We start from the raw sequence: 22633 nt of genomic DNA on the forward strand, positions 1-22633 counted from the left end.
CTTCTAGCCAAGATGAAATAACAGGAATTAGATTTACTCTCCTGTCTGAAATAAATAAAAGCCAAGTAAAATATATGAAACATTGATTTTTTTCAAGAAAGTAGACATCCGGCAATGAATGACAGTGATTCTAATAGACTAGAAAAAAATGAGACAAACACCAAAATTGTCCTAGCTTATTGCCAACAGACAGTTTCCAGACTGCTCCAGAATGGAAGAATCCAAATGAAGACTGGCATACTCCCTGAGTTCAGAAGTCTGAATGGAAGGCCAGGGCTGTTACAAGTTCTCAGAGCATTAAAAAGGGGTTTCCCACACACACACTGACAAAGCCCACTCAGGAAGAATTAGCCACATATCTATGATGGAAATTTTTAGCTAAAGATATGTCCACAGAGAAAACACAAAGTCCAGATGATTCTATAGATGAATTCTACCCAAACATTTAAGGAAGATAACAATCTTTGCAAAAACTCTGCCAGAAAAAAACCAAAACAACAATAACAACAAAAAGAAACTTTGCAACTCCTTCAGTGAGGCCAGCTTTAACTCAAATACAAAAACCAATGTAAGGCTTTTCAGGAAGAAAATTATAGAATAATATATTTGAAAAACAAATTTGGAAATTTTCTTAACAAACTTTTAGCAATTTGAACTAAAAAGTGTATTTCAAGTGTTTTTTCCCAGGAATGCAAGGTTGGTTTAATATTTAAAAATCTATCAATGTAATTCACCTCATTAATAGACTAAAAAGCAAAACCATGTGATCACCCATTAGAGCGATAGAAAAGCATTTAATAAAATCTACAATTCCTGATAAAAATGCTGATCAAACTAGAAAGTAAAGAGAATGTCTTTGATCTGATAAACTACATTTATACAATCTCACAATACACATTAGACTTAATGGTGAATGATTGAATGTATTTTCCCTAATGTCAACAAAAAGACAAGAATGTCTGGTCTCACCATTTTTTCTCAATGTTTTATTGTATCTTAAAGTAAAGAAAAGAAATAAATGTCATGTAGATCAGAAAGAAAAAAGTAATCCTGCTTTTGTTAATATGTTTATCCTTTTGTTAATATGTTTAACTTTTTGTGGAATCACAAAAAAGTTATTGAAACTGCTATAGTTTAGCAAATTTGAAGCATACAAGATAAGTATACAAAACTCAATTGTTTTCCTATATACTAGCAATTAACAATTGGAAATTTATTTATTTACTTTACAAAGAAACAAAAACAATTAATTTGGTAGTGTGAGAATGGACAAGACAATAGATATTATGTATCACAAGTCTTTCTCCAGAAAAGAGAAGCTCATATTAAGTAACATAACAGATTAAGATTTCACAAAATTCATTAAAATTGCCCCACAAGTTGTAGAACTATTATTTCTGATTCTCCGTAACTACTAAGATTAGTGGGCCATCCTATAAAAATCACAAAATGACTTTTTTCCATTGCATTCAATGCTAATAAATATAATCTACAATGCTTTGAAATTAGTTGCCATGATTGGCACTATAAATTTAAAATCATTTCCCTAATTCTATAAATCCTAAGAAAAACTAATCAATTCAATAAAAAAATCAGTGATTAGTACAGTTACAGTCATGTACACTAACTTTTTAAAATCCTGATAAGAATGCTGAGCTTTTAGTGTGAATGTAAGTTAGAAAATATCTGAATTAATGATTGGGTAAAATATTAGCCCATCTTAGAAAATGATTAGGGCCAGAGATTTAGCTCAGTGATTCTGCCACCTGCCTCGCAAGCGCAAGGACCTGAGTTTGATCCCAGGTACCAAAAAAAAAAAGTTTAATTTTTCTTCAATGAGTGTTAATCAAAACAATTGGTCAATCAATTACAGTCAAATTGTCACTTAGACCAGGGTTCTCTTTCCAAGAGAACAAGAATGGTTTAAAGAGGTACATGGGGTTCTTGAAATTGTGAAAAAGAAAATTCTATGAAGAGTATCTTTTTCTAAGAAGAGGGATAAAATTTTCATTGGATTCTCAGGCTTTTACTCAAGTGAGTATAAGAATCACTGATTAGAGATAGGTTGTCACAGTATTTTTAAAGTATATTTCATTGAAGGCTGGGCTACTCCAAATAATACTGATGAATTTAAGTATAGTACTTATTTAAGAACAGCAATATACCATTTACTACTGTTGTATAAAAAACCATCCCAAACTTATAACATAATAACCATTTTTGCTTACAAATTCCATATGTCTAGGGCATATCAGAGATGAATACATGATACTCATGAAGATTCGAATTATAAGGAGTCACTCAAAAGCTTGTGAGATGGAATTACATAGAGCCTCTGTTCCTCACATGTCTGCTGCTTGTGCTGGGATGACATGAACACTACTCAGCTGGGACTGTCCACTGAGGTACTCACAGTGGACCGAGTTCTGAAAAGGGAGTATCTCAAGAGCAAGCTTTTCAAGAGAACAATAGGGATGCTGCCTGGCATTACACGACCCAGCCTCAAAGTTATGTGCCACCATTTCTGCCATTCTCTATCATTTGGAGCAGTTACAGTCTACTTAAACAGTAGGAATCCAGGTTTCCCTTTGGCAATGGCAAGTACACATTGCAGGAAAGCATGTAGAGAAGGACATGTTTTGTGAGACCCCTTTGGAAATACAACCTGTCACTAAGAACAACAATAAGTTATTTGTTTAAAAAAATAGGTATGAGAAAAAGTAAAGGATAAATTGATGAAAAGCCTACCTAGCTTCTGCTTATTTATTAGTGGGAAATTGGCATTTTTGTCTTAAAGCTGATTTTGCCAAGCCTGAGGCATCTATTGCCGGAGTACTTCATTCATCTTGACTTGTTAGTCATAGACATAAAGTGGTATTCCAACTGCTAGACATACAGCTTCATGGTTTTAGCTTCCCATTTAGGTCTAAAAATACATTTAAATTAATTTTTAAATGTGAAGATACAATACACCAGAACCATTTATTATGGAGAACTAAATTTTCTCTATTGTATGGAATAGTTAGCACCACTGTTGAAAACAAGTGACTGTGCAGGTGTGGGTCTACTGTCAGAACTTTGTTCCACATTGTCTTCATATTGGTGGCCTGATGGTCAGTCTTGAACTCTGAATTCTGAATATCTGAATTTTGAAATACTGTCATGACTATTCTGCATCTTTTGGTGCTGGGGATTGAACTCGGGACCTTGTGCTTGCAAGGCAGGCAGCGTATTCTGTGTCTTTTGTACTTCCATATAAATTTAGAACTGACTCATAAATTTCTCACTAGAGAAATGCAAAATAGAACCCGAATTAAATCCCACTACCCATCCATCAGTATTACTAAAATTAAGGACTGAAAATATTTAATGTTGGAAAGGATGTGAAACAATTGGAACTCTTATAAATCACCAGTAGCAGGTAAAATAGTACAACTGCTTGGGAAAATATTTGAGATCATCTACCAGTGTCAAAATGAAAAAAATACCTACTCTTTAATTCATCAATTCCATTTCTATGCATAATCCCAAGAGAAAAGAGTGCCTATTTACATGAGAGACTTATTTATCACAATCATTCATACAGTTATGATTCCTCATGGTAGCCATCTTATTCATAGTAGCCACCAACTAGAAACAAACCAAATATCTCTCCAAATAAATTAGGGGATATTCATTCAATGAAATACTACACACCAATATCAAAATATAAACTATGTATAAATGCAATAACACAGGTGAGTCTCAGAATAGTATATCTGAGGAAAGAAGGCATTAAAGAATAACACACTGTATATTCACGTATATAAAAGTCAAGAACAGGCAAGATTTAGATTAGAATAGTGGTTTCCTTGGAAAAAGTATCTAGAGAACTCTATGGGTATGTAAATTTGCTTTATGTTTTGGGTGGTTCTCATGAGTGTATACACTGATAAAGATTCAGCAAATTATATCCTTAAGATTTGTGTGTTTTACTTTATATGTATTATTCCTTATATAAAAGTAGAGAAAATTTCAATAAGACTGGAGGACAGAAATCAAAATGGACAAATGCTATGAAACAAGGCTGGAAAACTATATCAGATCTTATAGTCTTTTTTTTTTTTTTTTTTTTTTGTACTAGGGATCAAATTCAGGACCTTGCACTTGCAAGGCTGGGGCAGAGCCACTGAGCTAAATCCCCAGCCCTTTTGTAGAGTCTTAAGAGTATCCTACTGTCTTGAGTGAAAAGTAATAATGAAAAATAAAATGATTGTCAAAGGACTTATTACCACTAGGTGATCATTCCTGGTGTTAATTCAGGTGGCACATATAACCTGCTGTTACATGCTGGAGTTAGTTACAGTATTTTTGTTTACAGGCAGAAAACAAACATGACCTAACTCAAAGAGGTAAATTTATTATATAGATACTGGGTTGTCTCACCTAATTCAAGGTTGAGAACTTGGTTGCAAACAGAACAAAAGACTTGGAGAATGTGTGGTCTGACACTTTTCACTCAGAGGAAAATTTAGTAAGTGGTCACCATGGTCAAGCTACTGGCTAATTTATACTGAAACATGGTTTGATTATCCAAATAAATCATTTTTTCTTGTGCCAAATCAAAGATTTTTGTCAGTAATTGTAACAATAATTATATAAAACTGACACCCTGTAAGAATTTATCAATATTCATAACAATAAAATCTAGATGCTATCATTTCCAACTTACATTTGTAGAAAATGCAACTTAAAGTTAAAGTACCTTGGACAGTAGCAATGTCAAGGTTTAAACTTTCTGCATCCAAAATTCACATTATTTCATTAGGTCATGTTGTCATGAAACACTAAATAAACAAATTTCAGTTTGGAAATTCTGGAAAATTTAGTGATTCTCTGAATATTCTGTGCACTTTATAGCTGCCCATGTTTTGAGGACTTTAGATTTGTGTTACATAAATATACACTCAAGGTCACTGAGAATATAGATAGCTTGGGATTATACAGTATTGAAATATAAATTCTCTTCTCTCAAAGATTTTTAAAATCTCTTCAAATGCATCCTGGAAGTAGAATCAATGTTGCAAATGCTTAACAGACTGGGATTTGAGTTTGTGATGAGAGACATAAAAAAATGCCATTTTTAGTCAAGCTACTATAGCAAAGTCAGCATTTTGTTCTTGAGAGGGCGTAATGTCAAGAGATCTGTAGGCCAACTCACACCTATAATGTCATCTGCAAAAAGTTTAGGAAGAGGTGCTCTGAAACATTCCTGATCTCGTAACAGTTTTAAATTTTATGGATTAAGGCCTCATTTAAATTTTTTGAACTAATAATTCTACTTCTTTTGTCTGCTCTTGGAAATAGCAAATACCCTGTGGGATACAGCATGACTTCAAGTTTTTAAATCTCTCCTTGTTTCAAGTTTTAAGAAGTGCTTACAGGATACAACACATATGTAGTATTCTTGCCAAAGATCTTTAACTTTCATCTAATTGTGAAAAACAATTAGCGAAATTCAAACTGAAAAACATTCTGCAAAATAGTTTTCTTGAACTCTTAAAAATCTATCATTCCTGTGAAAGGTGAAAAAGGGTGGGCAAGTGTTCCAGAGTCAGGGAGAGTAGAGAGTTATAGCGAATAAATGCAGTGTTTGGTCTTCAGTCGATATCAAACATCTTATTTCTTACAAGAACTACAAAAATAGTCAGTGCTAACATGTATTAAGCCCTTGTTGTGTACCTAGATGTGCACATGGAAAAGAGTTTGTGCATATTATTAGCGTAAGAGTCAGAAGCTTGACTAATTAGGTGAGGGCTCTAGGGTCAGCCCTCCTAGGCTTCATTTGAACTTTAGAAACAATTATTTTCACGACAAATGACAAGTTCGTTTACTATTTTATGTCTCAATTCTCTCATCTTTAAAGTCCAGAGATAATAACAGTACTGTCCTTATGGGGACCTTGTGAAGATTAAATGAGCTAATATTCATTAAACACTTAGAGCAGTGTCTACCATATACCAAGAACTCAATATGTGTTAGCTTTTATTATAAATAGTATTATCTCATTCAATTGTCATACTAGCCCTATTAGGTAAAAATCACTATTCTTATACTACTTGTGGGAAAATGATGCAAGAAATGTAAAATAATTTCCCCAAGGTCACTTAGTGAGAGACAGAATTAAGATTTTATTCTTATCTTTGTTATTAACTACTAAATTTCTCCCTATTTCTTTTCTCCAAGCTGATTTCTTATGGGGATTGTTTAAATGTCTCTGATATAAGAACCTGTCAAAGAGCTTTTTGAAAGTTTAAATATAAACTTTCTCTCCAGATTTCCCTAGTCAAGCTTATTTACCCCCTGAACAACTCTAGTGAAACCAACAAACATTTCTCACAGAAATCATCTTGAGTTGAAATCACCATTGAAATCATCATGATAAATTATTCATTTTTGATGAGTTGGTTATCCTACCCTTTAAACAAGAATCTCAGAAAGACTAGGTCTACCCTACCTTTTAAACAATAATCTCAGAAAGACTACAAAGCTACTTGAAATTTGAAAGTGATGGTATGAGTTTGGACAAATAACTTAGTCTCTTAGAGTCTTTTCTAGTTCTATTCTGTGACTCTGCGGGTGGAATTGTTCCAATTACAAGTGTAATGGCCCAAACTTTCTTTTCTGCTTGCTATAGGAGGGTACAAGGTATAAAATGGAGATAAAATACATGCTAAAAATGTACTAAAAATACATTAAATTTCAGTGGCAGGCGATAGAGAATTTGAGAATTTACTTTAGGTTACACCTCTTTTTGGCATTATTGTGTATTCTGTAAGCTTTTTATTGATCATATCATCTTTTCATTTTTTTTTACACAAACAATGCTGTTATGGGGATTTTAAAGGGCAGACCTGATATCTAAATGTCACATGATTTTTGGTGTTTGTTTTAAATGTACCACATACTTTGTTTTTCTTTTAATGAGAAAACTATCCATGGTTCCATGAGCGGCCATTAGTCTTGTGGAATTTTTGCAAAGTGGGGTCATCCTATGGAATCACCCTAATATACCTCCAGAAATAACCACAGTTTATTTACTTAACACACACATTCCAAGAAAATCCCCACTGAATATTTAAATAATTATTGTATATTCTGAATTGCTGTATATAATAAGGATATAGAAGTCCAAAATTCAGGGATTATCCTAAAAATGAGAAAAATGTAAAACTATAATATACCTGAAGACTGTGCTACTGTATAGACACACAGATGGTCCTCTGGAAGCACATAGATGAGCACCAGTTGTTTAGAGAGATATGAAGTAATGTTTCCCCAAGAGGCAATGGTTAGATGTGTCTTGAAAACTGTACTCAAATTGGCCTAATTTGAAGGTGAAGACTCCAGAAAGAGACCAGTATGTGTAAAAATAAAGATGAACTATTTCCACATAAAACGTTTTTCAAGTGATTATGGTACAGTGGATAGAGTTGAGAGAGAACTTCTTAAAAAGTGTCCTATTGCACTCTGGGAGGCTGAGGTAGGAGGCCTGCAAGTGAACCATAGCCTGGGTGACTCAGTGAGACTCAGTCTCTAAATATAGGGGTGAGGGCAGGGCTGGGAATGTAGCTCAGGGTGAAGATCCTGGGTTTGATCCTCAGTAGTGACCAAAGAGGAGGGTCCCTAATGACTGAAATCAGTCCATCGATTTCCAAGGCTTAATGTAGTGTTTAGATTGTGGAATTGCTCAACAAATGTTTAGTAGGAGGTAGTAATTATTTATATGCATTTCATTTATATGAGTCTATCAAGCAATAAAAGAGCTAAATTAGTTAAGAATATGCTGCTGGACTACCCGCCAAAGATTTTACAATTGAATTAGGACTGCTAACGCAAGTCAGATTTTAATAATTTACTTCTGGAGACTGGCCATACTATCCCTAAAACTTTTGCTTTCCAGGGGTTGTCATTAAAGGGGGACACTGCTGTTCACATTAGCTCTCAAAGCTTGGACCCGCCTCTGATGAGCTGCGCGTGTCCATAGTGGGAATAAAATGCACAGTGGCAAACTGCAAGCCCATGTTTAAAGTTATGGTTCTTCAACTGACCTACAGAGAGGAAGAATGTTGCAATGAAGATACCACACCATAATATTAAAAATGGCATGAGGGCAAAAGTAGATGTTAGAGACAAACTTGGGATTTCTATGTCAACTCAGTTTTGCCCAGGACAAAGAAACAGCTTCACATAAGTAGTAGAGGTCACCAGAACTTGGGACAGCTGTTCTTATTTATTTTTTAACATCAAAAAAATAAATTTCTATTAAAATATTCTCAGTAGGAAAAAGGAGGAAAGGAAAAGAAGATAAAATAATACAAACAAATAAATTAGGAGATTCAAAGAGGAATTCATCTATGTGATTGTTATTCTCATAAAAGAATGCTTGTTCACTAGACATTAGAGGAAAATATTTTCACTACTGAACCATGGAAATTTGCCATCAAGTACACAACACGAATTGCTTAGAAATATTTTTTTTAAGGTATGATGGGATCTGGACCTGAAAATGAAATGAGTTTCCCAATCCAAAAATTTTAAAGGGTAAAGTTAAGTAATATAAATCATACAGAAGTTTGGGCCAACGTAAGTCCTGGAAACTTAAAAAATTAAGAGTCTGAGAAGTGCAAAAATGTTTTTTCAAAAATTCAGTAATTACTCTCAGTGAAATATAACAGTTAAAAAGTCAATTTACCTTGAGAGCTAAAATGTTGAAGAAAATTTAGCATTACAAACATGCTATACACACTAAACAAAATGCTTGCAGTTTAGCACTTCATTTGCTTTTCCTTATGAAAAAGCAAAGGAAGGAAGGAAGGGTTTGTTCTTTTGACTTCTGAAGTCCTTTTGACTTCATCTGAATAAGGTGGCTTCTTAACTTGTGTACAAGCTGAATAGCTGAAAATAAGAGATGTTGAAGATTTTAATGTGACAGTCCAAAATACAAGAAAGAATATATTCATCTTTATGTTTTTAGTTAAGTTACATCCAAACTGATAATATAAAATGAGTATTGTTGAGTTAATTACACATCTTATTTCCTATATTTGATTTATTACTAAAAACTAAAGTTTCAGTGATGGAAGAGATGGAAATTTCACAGACACTTTGAAAAAACTGTAAATGCAGTGATCTAGGTAATCAGATGTAAATCTTAGCCATAGATTACCAAAACCCCCCAAACATTGTATGGAAGAAACAAGTATAAAGTGTAACATATCAAAACTAGAGAGATGAGGATGGCAGCACAAAAATATAATACAGTTCTTCTTTATCTTTAAAATTCTTGGGAAAGATATTCCCCAATGATGTCCAGTGATATTACTTCCAATAACTGTTGAGGGGAAATAGCATGTGCTTACTGTACTACAAGCATCTCATTTAAACGCTTAGTTTGTCTACAAATTATAGTCAGTTGGTAAGTTTTGATAAGAATTTTAAAATCCACTGCAACCATTTTATTTGCACCCATATTTTAGTGCATCCATGTACATGTAAGCATGAAAATTATGAGTGCGATGGGACTAATATGTGAAATCTCAAACTCAAATTATAAGCTTTTCTTAAATTTTATCACACATAACTCAGTTGAAAGATCTGCTTGCTATCAATGATAGAATGTATTCTTTGTGCTAGTTAATCATTATATCCATCAAAGGGAATAAAGTAGCAGAGTTAAGGGACTTTTCCTAAGTATATATACATATGAAGAAAAACAAAAGTAGTTCGCAAATAAGGTTGTATAATTAGGTAGGCCTGTTAGAGGAATTCTGAACATAAAAAGAATACTTTTGATTATAAAGTGGTTTAAACTCCAACTTTACTCATTTAAACTTCATTTAAATCTAACTTCAATTTTGAGTTGGATCTTATTTATGAGTCTCAAAGTTGTACTTACACACACTCTCAGAGTTCTGATCTTATTCTTTCAAACCATTCTCCCTCCTCATCAACAGTGTCTATGTTCAAGTGCTCAGCTCCTAGTGTTTCTATTGTATAGATTCTTCACTACTTGTAAGATAAGCCTCTTCCCTCTCTTTCCATAATTAAGATGATTTTTCTTCTTTGGGGTTCCTAAAGTTTACATATTCAAGGCCATATAAAGGCAAGAACTACATAACTTTTCTCCTGAAATCCTATCTGAAAAATCTTGTCAACAATAGTATGTTTTATTTTGAAACCTCATCGCCAGCAGTTTCCCAGTGCCTCTGCCCATGTCTACCTTCTCTTCTTCTACTGTACCACTGAGCTGCGCCCACTCCAGGAGCAGTAAACATCGTCCTGTGATAGACCATGCTGCAGACTTCCTTTTTCCTGCAGTTGGGAACAGCTCTTTCTATTTCATCCACTGAGTTGCTCCAAATCTTGGGGAAATATGTTCTAAAATTGTTTTTCTCCTTTAATCTTTGTAATTGTACTGTTAAACTCATGAAGTGATTTTAAAAAGCATATGTTAATCCATGAAGATGTGTATTTCTTTTGCAAAGGAAGACACGAAAAATCTAAGTTACTTAAATTGGAGGGAAAAAAGATTGAGTAAATTACTAACAACATTTGAATTTAAATTCAGAAGGATTATATAACTGTCAGGGACCAGCTCATCTTTGTTACAGATTAAAAGGAAATGTGCTCCAATTTAAATAAAATGGTTTCTCAGTAAGACATAAGGGAGAATTGTTGAATAATGGTAAATAATACAAAAATTGTTTAATAACTGAGTGGCTTACTAAAATTGATTATTCCTTTCCTTTCTGTAGGAGCCAAATGGGAAGGTTTATATAATTCAAATTTGATAAATATTCATGTTTTATGAAGGAAGAAGGCTATGCGTATTGAAAGATAGGAATGGGTAGAGGCATACAATGTTAGGGAACAAGTGAAAGAAGTATGGCTTATTCAAAAAGAGTCATTTGATAGCTATATTATATTCTATTCCTGGGGCAGAAGAGGACTTTTAAAAAGATATTTTCAGAAAATAGTGTCCTTTCTTTTCCATTTCTGTATTTTATGGGGTAAAAAGAAAGGATTTAAAGGCAGAATTTGGTTACCTATGTTTATTAGGTTAAAATTATCAAGACTATTTTTGTTAAGTTTTATTTTGTTTCATGGATGCAACTGCAAAGTGAAACTCAGAAGTACTTTTACATTTCAAAAAGTTTAAATTCTCTTAGAGACTGCATCATATAAAAACATTAGTTGTTGGGTTTCCAAAGTTTTACAATTTTTTTGTTAGGCTCATTTAAAAGACACAAAGTTTGTTTTTTTTTTTAAATTGACATCTTATTTTTGAAGTGCATGAAAAAGTTAAAATAATCAAGCAGAAAGAGATATTGCTGGAATCTGAACTACCCTTATATGCCAAAGAGTTAGCTGATAAGAATTCCAAGAGTCCTTGCTTTGGGAACTAAGAGTGTTTTTTTTGTTTTTTACATCTGAAGGACTTGGTAAGATTCAATTTAACATCCATTGCTAAAAACAAAGTTTGTTTGACTAAAGAAAAGTTTTAATTTTTTCAAGTAATCTGTATTTTTTTACAACAAACTGATAGTAATTAGTTTAAAGGCAAGATTACAACTATTTTCAAATTGAACATCTTAAAAAGAAAATAAAAATATTGTCATAGGCTAGCCAAAATGACAGGACTATCATATTCAGAAGGGAGATTTTTTTCCTTAAAAATGTTTTTAAAAGCTAAGTACTACTAGCATAATTTAAAAAGAGCCCTCATAATTTCTAAATAAAAATTTCTAAATAAAAAACCTTTCCACATTTCCTTAACAGCCACAAGATATGTATGGGAAACTTTACCCAGAAGAATTTTATATTCTATGCTAAAGTTTAGTTTTCCTTGACAAAGATACACCACCAGATAAAAATCAGACTAATAAAGCATTTCGAAACCAGAAAATCCCAACTAGAATTTTTAGTTCTAAAATCTGTTTATTTGAAGAACAATGCAATAATGTAAGATATCACAATTATTTGAAGAACATAAAGACTTAAAAAAGTTAAAAACAGCATCAGCCATAGAAATACTGCAAAATGGGATACAAATATCTATCTTTTCAAGCCTAACCCTCTAGAAGCAGGCTACTTTATCTAAAATAGTTAGAACAGAATTAAACGATTTTAAATATGCAAATATTTTCACAATTAGAGAATAGCTATGTCAATAAATAAAAGTTGTTCTGATAAATAGGTTACAGCAGGACAAATCATGGTAACGTCCATTTTTTATTTTATTGAGTTACAAAAGCTGATTTCACACCCGATGATTGCAGAGGGATTGAGGCTTTTTTTTCCCCCTTCTTCCTCCCTTGTGTGATGATTTCTGCATGTTTCAGTAGACAGCATCACACGTACAGTCTTGCAGTGGGGCCCAAGGCAGTTGCAGCAAGTATTTCCGACTCGGCGTGTGAGGAGCTAGGAGGGTACAAGAAACAATCTGTAAAACCACAGTACAGCTTGCTGGTTCTGTCCTCACAGATAACCTTTTAAAATCAGGCTCATAAAATGCAGTTTGTTACCTAAAATTTTTAAGGAGAATCTTTTGTTAAATATTAACAAAAGAATGTCTATCCTAATGCCCTTTAAAATGCAAACCTTAAAAAAAAATTGAACTCTCAAGTCTTTCTGGAAAGCGCTTAAATCATCTGGAGATAAATATCACTTGGTGTCCTTGTTTTCTAACAAATGGCTTTTTCCATTGTTTCCATTAATTTCATCCATATTCGTTAAAAAAAACAAGGCCGTTCTCATCAGCAAAACACAGATGTATGATTTAGCATACAAAACTGGTAATTACATACTGACTTACGAAGGATTAATTTTTTTCTTTTCGTCAGTTTTCGATGTCTTCCCGTGATTAACTGTAAACAGGAATGGTTTATACCTCAAATTAGAAGCCATTAATTAGCATGACGAAGTCAACTGCAGGATACACCAATAATCTAAATTATTTAATCACTAATCACCTTGGTTAAACTGTAGTATATTCTTTCGATATTCTTCGGTAGGTTTTTGACCTGTCACTAAATCACCTCCAGATCAGTTAAGAGATAAATATCAGCATCGTCTCCTTTCCCTCAGGTTTACATTATCCCTTCTTGTAAACACTTAAAAAAGCTTTAAGGTTCTTTAATCCCCAATCCCTCATTAGCCATCACTAGCCTTTTTATAATCAGGAAAAGAGTATCTGAAGTACGAATCAGGAGTTCGCTTTGCCCGTTTAACAATGAAAAACATTTTTTTAAAAAAATGTACGCTCAAGGCAATCGTTCGTAATAAAAGAAATATGCCGAGGTGGTTACGGCAGATAACGGGTTTGCAAAACGCAAGTGCTTCACGGAGATCACCGAACCTCGATTGCAATGCATGGCACTCCAGCAAACCGCGCGGCGCTGCACCGGCTGCCGAAACAACGCAGGGCAGGACTGGCGACGCCACCCGCGGCGTCCGCACACGCACATGGCGAGGGGCAGCAAGCAAACATTATCATTCAACTCGGCCGGCGGCGGCCAGAGCTCGCCCGGCGCGAGCGTTCCCTGAGCGTGTCAGCGTGCGCGCGTGAGCCCTGCTCAGGGCCTGTCCCTCGCGGGGAGCTCACTCCATTTGTCTCCCATTCCTGCCTCACAGAAACTAACTTCCATCTCCGCGCAGCCTGCGCCGCGGCGAGCTCCGGCGCTGCGGCCCGTGCGTCAGATCCCTCCGCGTTGCACCGCCCCTCCCGCCCTGCGCGCGCGGCCTCCTCAGAGAAGGGCCGCTGGCCAGCCCGCGGTTCGCCTCCGCCGTCTTCTCCGACGGGAAATAAATAAATAAGGCGCGCCCGCGGCCGGCAGGCCAGAGGAGGGACAGGGCCCGCGCGGGCCAGGCGGGAAACCGGGGCCGGGGCCGGGGCCGGGGCCGCGGGCTCTGGGCCGCGGCGGCGGACTCCTTTTCCGCGGCGGAGGGATCCGCGGGTATCGGCACGGCCGGCCCGCGCGGCGCGGCGGCGGAGAGTTGTTGTTTCCTCCTCCGCCTCCGCCTCCGCCGCCGGAGCTTGAATGGTGGAACCGAGGCTCGGCTCGTGAGCGCTCGCTGACAGCTCCCGGGCGGGCGGCGGCCCCGTGCCCGCTTCCCCGCGGCGGCGGGGTGTCCCGCCGGCGGCCTCGGAGCGACCCCCCCAAACATGTCTCGGGAGCGGAAGGGCCTCTCGGAGCTGCGCTCGGGTAAGTCGGGATGCGGGCCGCCAGCCCCGGGGAGCGCCCGGCCCCCGGCCCCGGCCCTCCGCTCAGCCGTGTGCCCGTCCCTGTCTCTGCAGAGCTCTACTTCCTCATCGCACGCTTCCTGGAGGACGGCCCGTGCCAGCAGGCGGCCCAGGTACGGCGGGCGGCGGCGGGGGCCGCGGGCGCGGGCGGGGGGCGACGGGGGCCGCGGGTGGTGGGAGGCCGGGCGGGAGCCCCGGGCTCAGCGCCCCGCTTTGTTGTCGCAGGTGCTGATCCGCGAGGTGGCCGAGAAGGAGGTGAGGCGGCGCGGCCCGCCCGGCGCGCGCCCCGGCGGCGGCGGCGGCGGCCCCGGCCCGGGCCTGGCGGGGGCGGGGGCGGCGGGCGGGGGTCCCGGGCCCGGGTCCGGGAGCGGGGGAGGGGCGGCGGCCGCGCTCACGGCGTGTCTCCCCGCAGCTGCTGCCGCGGCGCACCGACTGGACCGGCAAGGAGCACCCCAGGACCTACCAGAACCTGGTGAGCCGTTCTCGCCGCCCAGCTCAGAAACTTTTCCCGGAGTCGAATAAAAATTGAATTTCCCGCAATTTTTAACTGAGACAAAAACTTGGCCCCGGCACGCGAACCTCGCCGGGGCCACGGCAGGGCCGGGGCGGCGTGGGGCTCGGGGGGCGGTGGCCGGGGGACCCTCGCCCCGGGGCCGCGGGGGTTGCGGGCAGTTTATTTGGGATATTTTGTTAATGTGCTAGAAATAAAGATACGTCATGAGTGTTGTGCAGTGCAAGGCCGGAGGAGGAGGGGCCGGCGCGCGCTTCCGTGCGGCTCGGGGGCGCGCGCGGCGCCGGGCGCGGCGGGGAGGCGGGGACGCGCTCGTTCGCTCTGCACGCGCGGCCGGCTCGGCTGGTCCCGCCCCACACAATGGCTGGGGCGGCCGCGCGGCTCGGGCAGCCGCGGACCCGGGGGCAGATAGTGTTCCTTCGTCCTGTTTGTTTCTTTTCTCCTATTTAAGTTCTCTTTTGCTTTCTCTCAATTCCGACCTCAGCTTTTTGGTTGGAGGTCAGATGTGTGGTGATGGTTCCCTAGCGGCGCAGTCAGCGTTCGCCATACGCGCCTGTTCGTAGAAGTGCACGACCCGAAGTTTCCAGAGGCCTTTTCTAATTTTGTTAATTCTCGTGGAATGTTCTGCTTAATTAAAAACTACCGAATATTCGAGAGCGCTGAAGAGTTCCTACTTTTATCCGCATTTTTACTGTGGACTGGAACTTGGCCAATAGAATTTTTTCTGTTTATGTTGGGATATATTTAATAGCTTGGGAAAAATCTTAATTTTGTGAGCATTTAAAGTGAATAATTCCTAAACATTGCTTTCCAAAAGTGAATCTATCACGGTAGCATTGTGAATACAAAAGTGTAGTTACTGCGAAGTTTACTTTTTAGAGGAGCTGCATTTCCATAGCATTATTTTTGCCTAAACTGATTCAGGTGGTTTGTGTGTTGTATGTTGGACAGTTAAAGCAGTCACACCAAACCGCACCAAGCTTTTGAAACTTTGGCAGCGCGTTGTTTTTGGATCTCTCTCTTGGGAGATGAGTTACTTGTTACTACTTCATCGGCACTTCTGTAAAGAAAGATGAGAAAGTTTCACCTACCTCAGCATTCTGTGAGTTGAAGGCATGGCATGATTTTGATAGCTTTTGTCTCATTTTCAATAAGCGTAGTGTAGTATACCCTTGTTTTTTGCGTATATAAAACTCATGGTTTAATATAAGTTGGCGATGCCTGCTCCAAGCTGTTGAAATAAGCCAGGGGTACTTAGATTTAAATTTATTGGAAACTTAACTAAGGATTCTTTTCCACTGTAAGGTTTATTTTAAGGTTGTGATTGAGGGTACCTAATTTCATCCATATTTGGCTAAAATGAATGGCGTTTGAAGTAAAGTCCAATATGATTTATTAATATTTGAAATTAATTTTTAGGTATATAATTATTTGACAGTTGCCATGTCTTCCTTGCTATTTGAGGAAATTATCACAAAAGTTATAGCTCCATTTTAAAGGTGGGGCAAGCTTTACAAAATTCATCTTTGCACCTCATTTTCCAAAACTCATTTTTACATCTCTTCTGAAATTTTGCAAACCTCAAATCACTGAGAATTGCTGTGTTTTCTTGGAGACTTTTGGTAATGTAACTTTTTTTTTTTTTGGTACCGCGATTCGAACTCGGGTCCTTCTGCTTGCGAGGCAGGTGGTGGAACCACTGAGCTAAATCCCGGCCAATGTTACATTTTTTGAATGAAGCAGCTAATGGGGTCTAGCCAAATTACAGGAATGTTTGATCCTTGCAAAAATACAATTTTTTTCTCCAGTAAAAACGGTGGGACCAATTTTGATTTAATTTAATTGAAGGGAGGAGAAGGAGGGTTTCTCATCTCTTAAATATTACTAAAATGAATTTATATCCCTAGCCTGTTTCTCAAATTTAAGCGATAAGAAGAATTGTCTTTATCAGTTTGCAAGTTACCAAGATGCACCAGTTTTGCATGGAAGTGGTTTTTCTTTGCAGTTCTCACCTTGCCAAAATAGTCATGTCGGCATACCTCATATAAGAGAATTGAGAATTCTTACTAGAACTTGGATTTACTTGATTTATTTTGTTTTGTTTATCTGGTATATTCCTCACTCTACCTGGTGGGTGCAAAACGAGGAGCTTTCATATTCACCAAACTACATCTGTTACATGGTTTAACTATTGGGCTTCTTATTGAGATTTAGCTCTAAAAACCATTTGCATCACTGAGTTTCTGACATTATTTGGTTTAAGAGACTATCTTAAAATTCTGTGTCTAGGTAAGCACATAGAGAGTCTCATGTGCAGTACATTCTTAGTTTGGTCCCAGGACTTTAAAAAGTTTTACTTCATAATATACTAAATTGGTTTTACTTAACATTGGTTGGAAGATTATTTGCTGAGTGAAACTAGTTTGAGTAGTTTTCTACTTCTACCTGGAAATGACTTGTTCACATGTTAACTGAATAAATAAACAATATTTTAAATTGAAAAATCCATACATCAAACAGCAATTTCTAGAAAACCTCGTTACATCTATTTAGGATGCGGTTGTATATTTGTACTTACAAGTTTAAAAACGGTCATTTACCAGTGTCTGCAGTCAGCTTAAATGATTAAATTTTAGAGAAATATGGAGTATTGAGCAGTTTAAGTTTATAGGTTAGAAAAAAGATGTTTTCACGGTTTTTGAAAAAGGAAATACACACAAATGTGAACATTATCCTTGCCTTTCATGTTAATAAAATTCATCACTACTACCATCTGTGTTAAGATTTAAAACAAAGTGCATGGAATTTGATAATTGCTTTGGTGCTATGGTACAGATTTACTCAGATTTCTTATTTAAATACAAGGACATAATTTGAAGTTTGTATTTATGAGCATTTTTTTTTTTTTTTTTTTTTTTTTAAATTTTTTTTGGTACTGAGGATCGAACTTGGGTCCTTGCACTTGCTTAGCAGGCGGCAAAACCACTGAGCTAAATCCCCGGCCCCTGAGCATTATTATTATTATTTTTTTGGTTTTGGGGATCAAACTCGGGTCCTTGCACTTGCGCAGCAGGTGGCGAAACCACTGAGCTAAATCCCCAGCCCTCTGAGCATTATTTTTAAATGGAGCCAATTATAGGCAAACCTTTGTAAAATAAGAAAAATCACAACTATTTTTTTAAAGGGAAGCTGTTATTTTTTAGTTTTAAGCAGTTGAACAACTTACTTGGTTTAGTAAATGTACTTTCTAGTTGTTACCTTAGTGATGATGGGTAAGCTTGAGAGCAGATATGGGGCCTTTTTATTACGTTTTTGTTTACCAGGTATTTTTTTTCAGAGCTGTGTGCATGATTTGCTAGTTAAAATGATGTAAGTTTTGTTTTTTAAAATAGTGATATTTACATTTCTGAAAATTATTTCACTTTTATTAGAAATCTTTTCAGTGAAAGGATTGGACTTCAAGAGATAGAGATTGTGGTGACAGCCTGTTGGGAGTCTTGGGAAAATCATGGAATTTCTCTTTGCCCTAGTTATCTAATTTGTAAAGAGTCTGATATGTGATTTTGCAAATAGTAGTGCATTGTTTTTAAGCACTCAGTTTTTATTTCATTCTTGGAGTTTAATTTTCCAAAACAGTAAAGTATATTTAGAGAAATTGTGCAGGTTAGAAAATCCAGTTAAATGCTTTTCATGGTGTCATTCTTTGTAGTGTCATTCCTTCCTATAAAGATAAGGATTTTTTAAGACAATAACCACATTGTAGAATGCTGTGTGATTCTTCCTTGCTGTGTAATTACTATGTTTTCCATCATTAGTTTTCATGGATTATTGGTGGTTTCACATTCAGAGATGAATAGGAACATAAATAGGATTTACTTAAGTATATGCTGTAGTATACTGATTAATGTGAAAGTTAAGAATATAAAACCTAGGAGGAGTTTTAGGAGAATAGGTAGCATATTAAATGTTTTTAGGTCAGGAATTCTCATTCTGTTTTAAAGTACTTTCAAGACTTGACCAGTGTGTTTTTGTTTTTCTTGTTGTTGTTTTTTGGTTTTGTTTGTTTTTTGGGGGGTGGGAGGATATTGGGAAGGGCGCAAAGATGAAGTAAACATGTGCTTGATTACCTTTCCTTAAAAAAGAGTATCGGTGGACTGTTAGCTTAGTTGTTTATAAAATATAGTTTTTTGTGTCTTTTATGTCTATACAATATCTCACGGTCATTATAATGAATAAAATGAGAGCTATAAAAGAGATAGTATATGCTGAGGGGCCGAAGGGACAAAACATCCCTCTTTAACACATTCTTTTGGTACTTACACCATCTTTGAAACATTGAGACATTTACAAAAATTCTTAAATGAATTTTTTTTGTACTGGGGATTGAACTCAGGACCTTGCGCTTGTGAGGCAGGTGGCAGAACCACTGAGATAAATTCCCCGACCCTTAAATGAATTACTACTCGACTCAAATTGCAGAATGATATGAACATAAAGGGTGAGTCAAATCATTCCTTTCTCACTCATGTGGTGGTGTTTTAGATGATTGTTACAAGGCATAATAGTATGGAAGGAATTCATTTCCAAATCTGTGAAATAGTTAATACTTCATGAGGTTCTGTAAGTGATAAATTTGAAGAATTACGTACTGTTTAAGGATTTGGGTTTGCCATTATTAGAATTTTTAATAGTGTTATAAAGATATTTTCCAGTTGTAGTTTTAATAAAGTATTGTATTAGTTTTACTTACAGAAACATTTTTATTTATGAAATAAGTTTGAACATAGCAGCTGCAATATAAAAAAGACCCTGTTAAAACCTTAGAAGGTGCTGTTAATATACTTTATAGATTCAAGGATGGAGTTAAGACTGAGAAATAAAGTTTAGTAAATAATTTAAAAATTACTTTTTAGGCATTGTGGGTAGACCCTAGAAAAATTTTTAGGGTTTATTCTAAGTGCCCTTTTTTGTGGAACAGTGAGCATTCAGAAAATTTTGGTAGTTGAAATGTTCTGAATTGATTAGACTGAAGCTTGCTTTCTTTTGGTAATGGCCATGTGGCACTTAAGAGTGTGTGAAGTGAGTTTGGCTGTTGTGTCTGGCTCACTCCATAAAGAAATTTGTGGAATTTAAAACCATTACATATCTTGTATTCTTTTGGAAATTGTCAGTTACAGAGAAGATATTTTGTCAGTCATTTTAAAGATAGGTATGTTTTAAAAAAGACTTTAAATTCTTAAGTTAGCTTTAGCTTAAACAAAACATGTCAGTAACAGTTTTTTAACATTGTAAGGCAGACAAGTTTTTGTTTTTGTCATTTTAATCTGGAAACTCCTCTTTTACCTACTTTAGCCATTCTTCCCTTTCCCAAGTTTTGTGGTTATATACATTGTCACTATGGAATTGTAGTAAATAAAAATGTACTTTACACACACACCTTTCTGGACAAGTAGGACCAAAAAGGTTAATTTCATTCTTTACTAGTGGCTTCCTTATATAAGTTTAAGGATTCATAGAAAAGTATTTATAATATTAAGCCAGCTGGTCCTTAGCAGAGTATTGAACATGTCCACTTAAAAAATGGCTTTCTGTCTTAATGTGGTTTTGATTGACTTCAGGGAAATCAGGCATTACCTGAGCATATTAGAATAAAAGTAAATAGCTAATTATTACTTTTAAGTTGCTTTCTGTAAGAACTAAACATGATAAAAGCCATTAGTCAAATTTCAATTTTAGAAATAAATTTTGTGTTTCTGAAGTTTTTTTTAGTTTGTCATTTTGTGAGAAGCTGTTTTGCTGAAATTATGGAGAATTTGTGAAAGTTAAATTATTTTGGAATTAAGTTACTGAGTATATTGAATATAAGGAGTGTAAGCTGTAAAAAGTGGGAAAAATGAACACTTTCTGTATAAAATTTGAGAATGCAGGGTACTGAAAAATCAAAAGTTATTCTAATAGTGAACAGTAATACACGATTGAGGGCCTTTAGTCACTAGAAAGAAGGCAGTCGTCAGTTGTGAAGCACATCTACATTGAGTTACTTAACCATGCATACATAAAATATTGTCTTGGGCATCACAGGTGAGAAAAAGAATGGATGAATAAAATGTTTTTGCTGTTAGGAAAATTTAAGATGGCAAGAAAGCCTTGTTCAACTTCTGTTTAAGTTAAAGCTAAATTGTAATGAGGTACATAGTGCTAGATTACCCATGGCAGTACCATGATGGTAGTGTATTACGAAAGAAGCACCAAGGATTCCATGATTGTGAATTCCACCTGGCCTGGCCTATGGTCATGTTGGCGTATGATCTATTTGGTCTCTGTCACAGGTTAAACACAAAGATTGTTTTGGCAGAATTTATAGCATGAGTATAAGAAATAACTATCTTGTGTCCTGACTCTGGTTTAGTTTTGGGGTATGGAAACACTAGATTCTAGGCAACTTGATGAAATTGTCTGAAACAACTGCCATTGTATATGAATAGTTATTTTGCATACTGTGTTTGAAACTAAAACATTACTAAAAATGAAACTGCTTGTTCTCTTAAGGTTATTTACGTTGACATTTTAAGAATAAACAGTTCAATAATGTTTTGTCTTTAAATTAGTAGACAGTAACAATCATGCTCATAGATTTGAGTTTTAATTGTACAAGTAAATATTTTAGAGGATTTCTCATTGCACAGATTTTATGTAGAAAATGACTTGATTTAAAAACAAAACTTCAAAATGTGTTATATAAAATGTTAAATTTTGCAGTTTTATTATTTTAATTTTGATACTGCATCCCTACTTTGGTTTATGGAAATTTTAATTCTGAATAGAGGCTTTTTTGTTTTTTAAGCCAGATACAATCAGATTATGATGAGTAAATTTGAAAGAGTTGTGACTTTTAATTTATGAGTCCTTAGATTTAATTTGCTTGTAAAGATTACATAAATTTTAAAAACAGGACCAAATATTTTTTCTGTGGAGAAGCTTTTAAAATTGTCAGAATTTGCATACTAGCTTTAAAGATTATAAATAGAATTTACCCACACTTTGTTTTAATGGTAATAGATTTATAATTATAAGCTTTTAGAATTTCAGAGGCTGGGATTTTAATAATAGGCCTTATAAAGTAATTAAACAGCAAATAGATGTTCTTGTTTATGTACTAGAGTAGTCATAAAAATAAGATCTGTATGGTCTTTTAGTACTCAGTATAATAGAAATAACTAGCCTTTTGGGTTTGGGAAAATCATGAGATGTGAGAAACTGGTCTAGGACGTGGCTCAGTTGTAGAGTACTTTCTTACCCTGTGCATGATCCTAGGTTTGATACCCAGCACTGCATATGCACTTGCACACACACACACAAATACACTCATTCACTCAAACACACAACATAGATGTGAGAAGATCTGAAAACTGACTTTTATTGCATCAGTCGTGTTGAAAATATAAGGATGAAGTAAATAGCGTAGGCAAGACAGATTATACTAGGCCCAAACATTAGATGAAGCTTATTTTCACAAAGAACTCATAATGAAGACTTAATTGTATACTAGGGGAAAGAATGGCATTTCTAGGTCAATATAGACAAGTAATTGGAATGAATGTCGACCTCACCTTACTTTGAAAAGTTCATGGAAAAGATATCCAAAACAGCTTTTCTCTGTGTAAAGATTTTTTTCAAAAAAAAGGATCAATGTATGACACTTAATATGTGGAGTGTAATTAATGTAACAGCCAACTCCTGTGTCAGGTACAGTGCTAAGAATGTAGTATGATTTAAATAAATTAAGTTACAGTTACTTTTTGAAATGGTGACTTTTTGCAGTTCTGGTTATACAGATG

The 22633-nt window shown here is 36.4% G+C and overlaps 1 protein-coding gene and 1 long non-coding RNA gene across 8 annotated transcripts in view; one reads left to right on the plus strand and one right to left on the minus strand.

Moving 5' to 3' along the window:
- Positions 1-12260: 12260 nt before the first annotated feature.
- Positions 12261-15023, minus strand: LOC147828927 (uncharacterized). Of its 4 annotated transcripts, none has more exons than XR_015449942.1 (3): positions 13400-13676; positions 12857-12908; positions 12261-12462 (listed from the first exon to the last, which is right to left on the minus strand). It is a non-coding gene; the product is annotated as an uncharacterized LOC147828927 (long non-coding RNA). The 4 variants fall into 4 exon arrangements; XR_015449945.1 differs by lacking the exon at positions 13400-13676 and adding an exon at positions 13014-13203; XR_015449943.1 differs by lacking the exons at positions 12857-12908; positions 13400-13676 and adding an exon at positions 14748-15023.
- Phip (PHIP subunit of CUL4-Ring ligase complex) overlaps positions 13756-22633 on the plus strand; it is a 105147-nt gene continuing 96269 nt past the window's right edge. For 2 of the 4 annotated variants that reach the window (XM_087207748.1, XM_087207750.1), the window contains exons 1-4: positions 13756-14246; positions 14339-14397; positions 14510-14539; positions 14697-14756. In XM_087207748.1, the coding sequence (XP_087063874.1) occupies positions 14207-14246; positions 14339-14397; positions 14510-14539; positions 14697-14756 (189 nt within the window). In that variant the 5' untranslated portion in view covers positions 13756-14206. Of the gene's footprint in view, positions 14247-14338; positions 14398-14509; positions 14540-14696; positions 14757-15094; positions 15898-22633 lie in introns of those variants that run through there. The other 2 variants (XM_087207749.1, XM_087207751.1) reach the window with 2 other exon arrangements.

This window comes from Heterocephalus glaber, unplaced genomic scaffold (genome assembly GCF_053883595.1).
Source record: "Heterocephalus glaber isolate CG9 unplaced genomic scaffold, H.glaber_assembly_v1.0 deba00000818, whole genome shotgun sequence".
Classification (NCBI taxonomy): Eukaryota; Metazoa; Chordata; class Mammalia; order Rodentia; family Bathyergidae; genus Heterocephalus; species Heterocephalus glaber.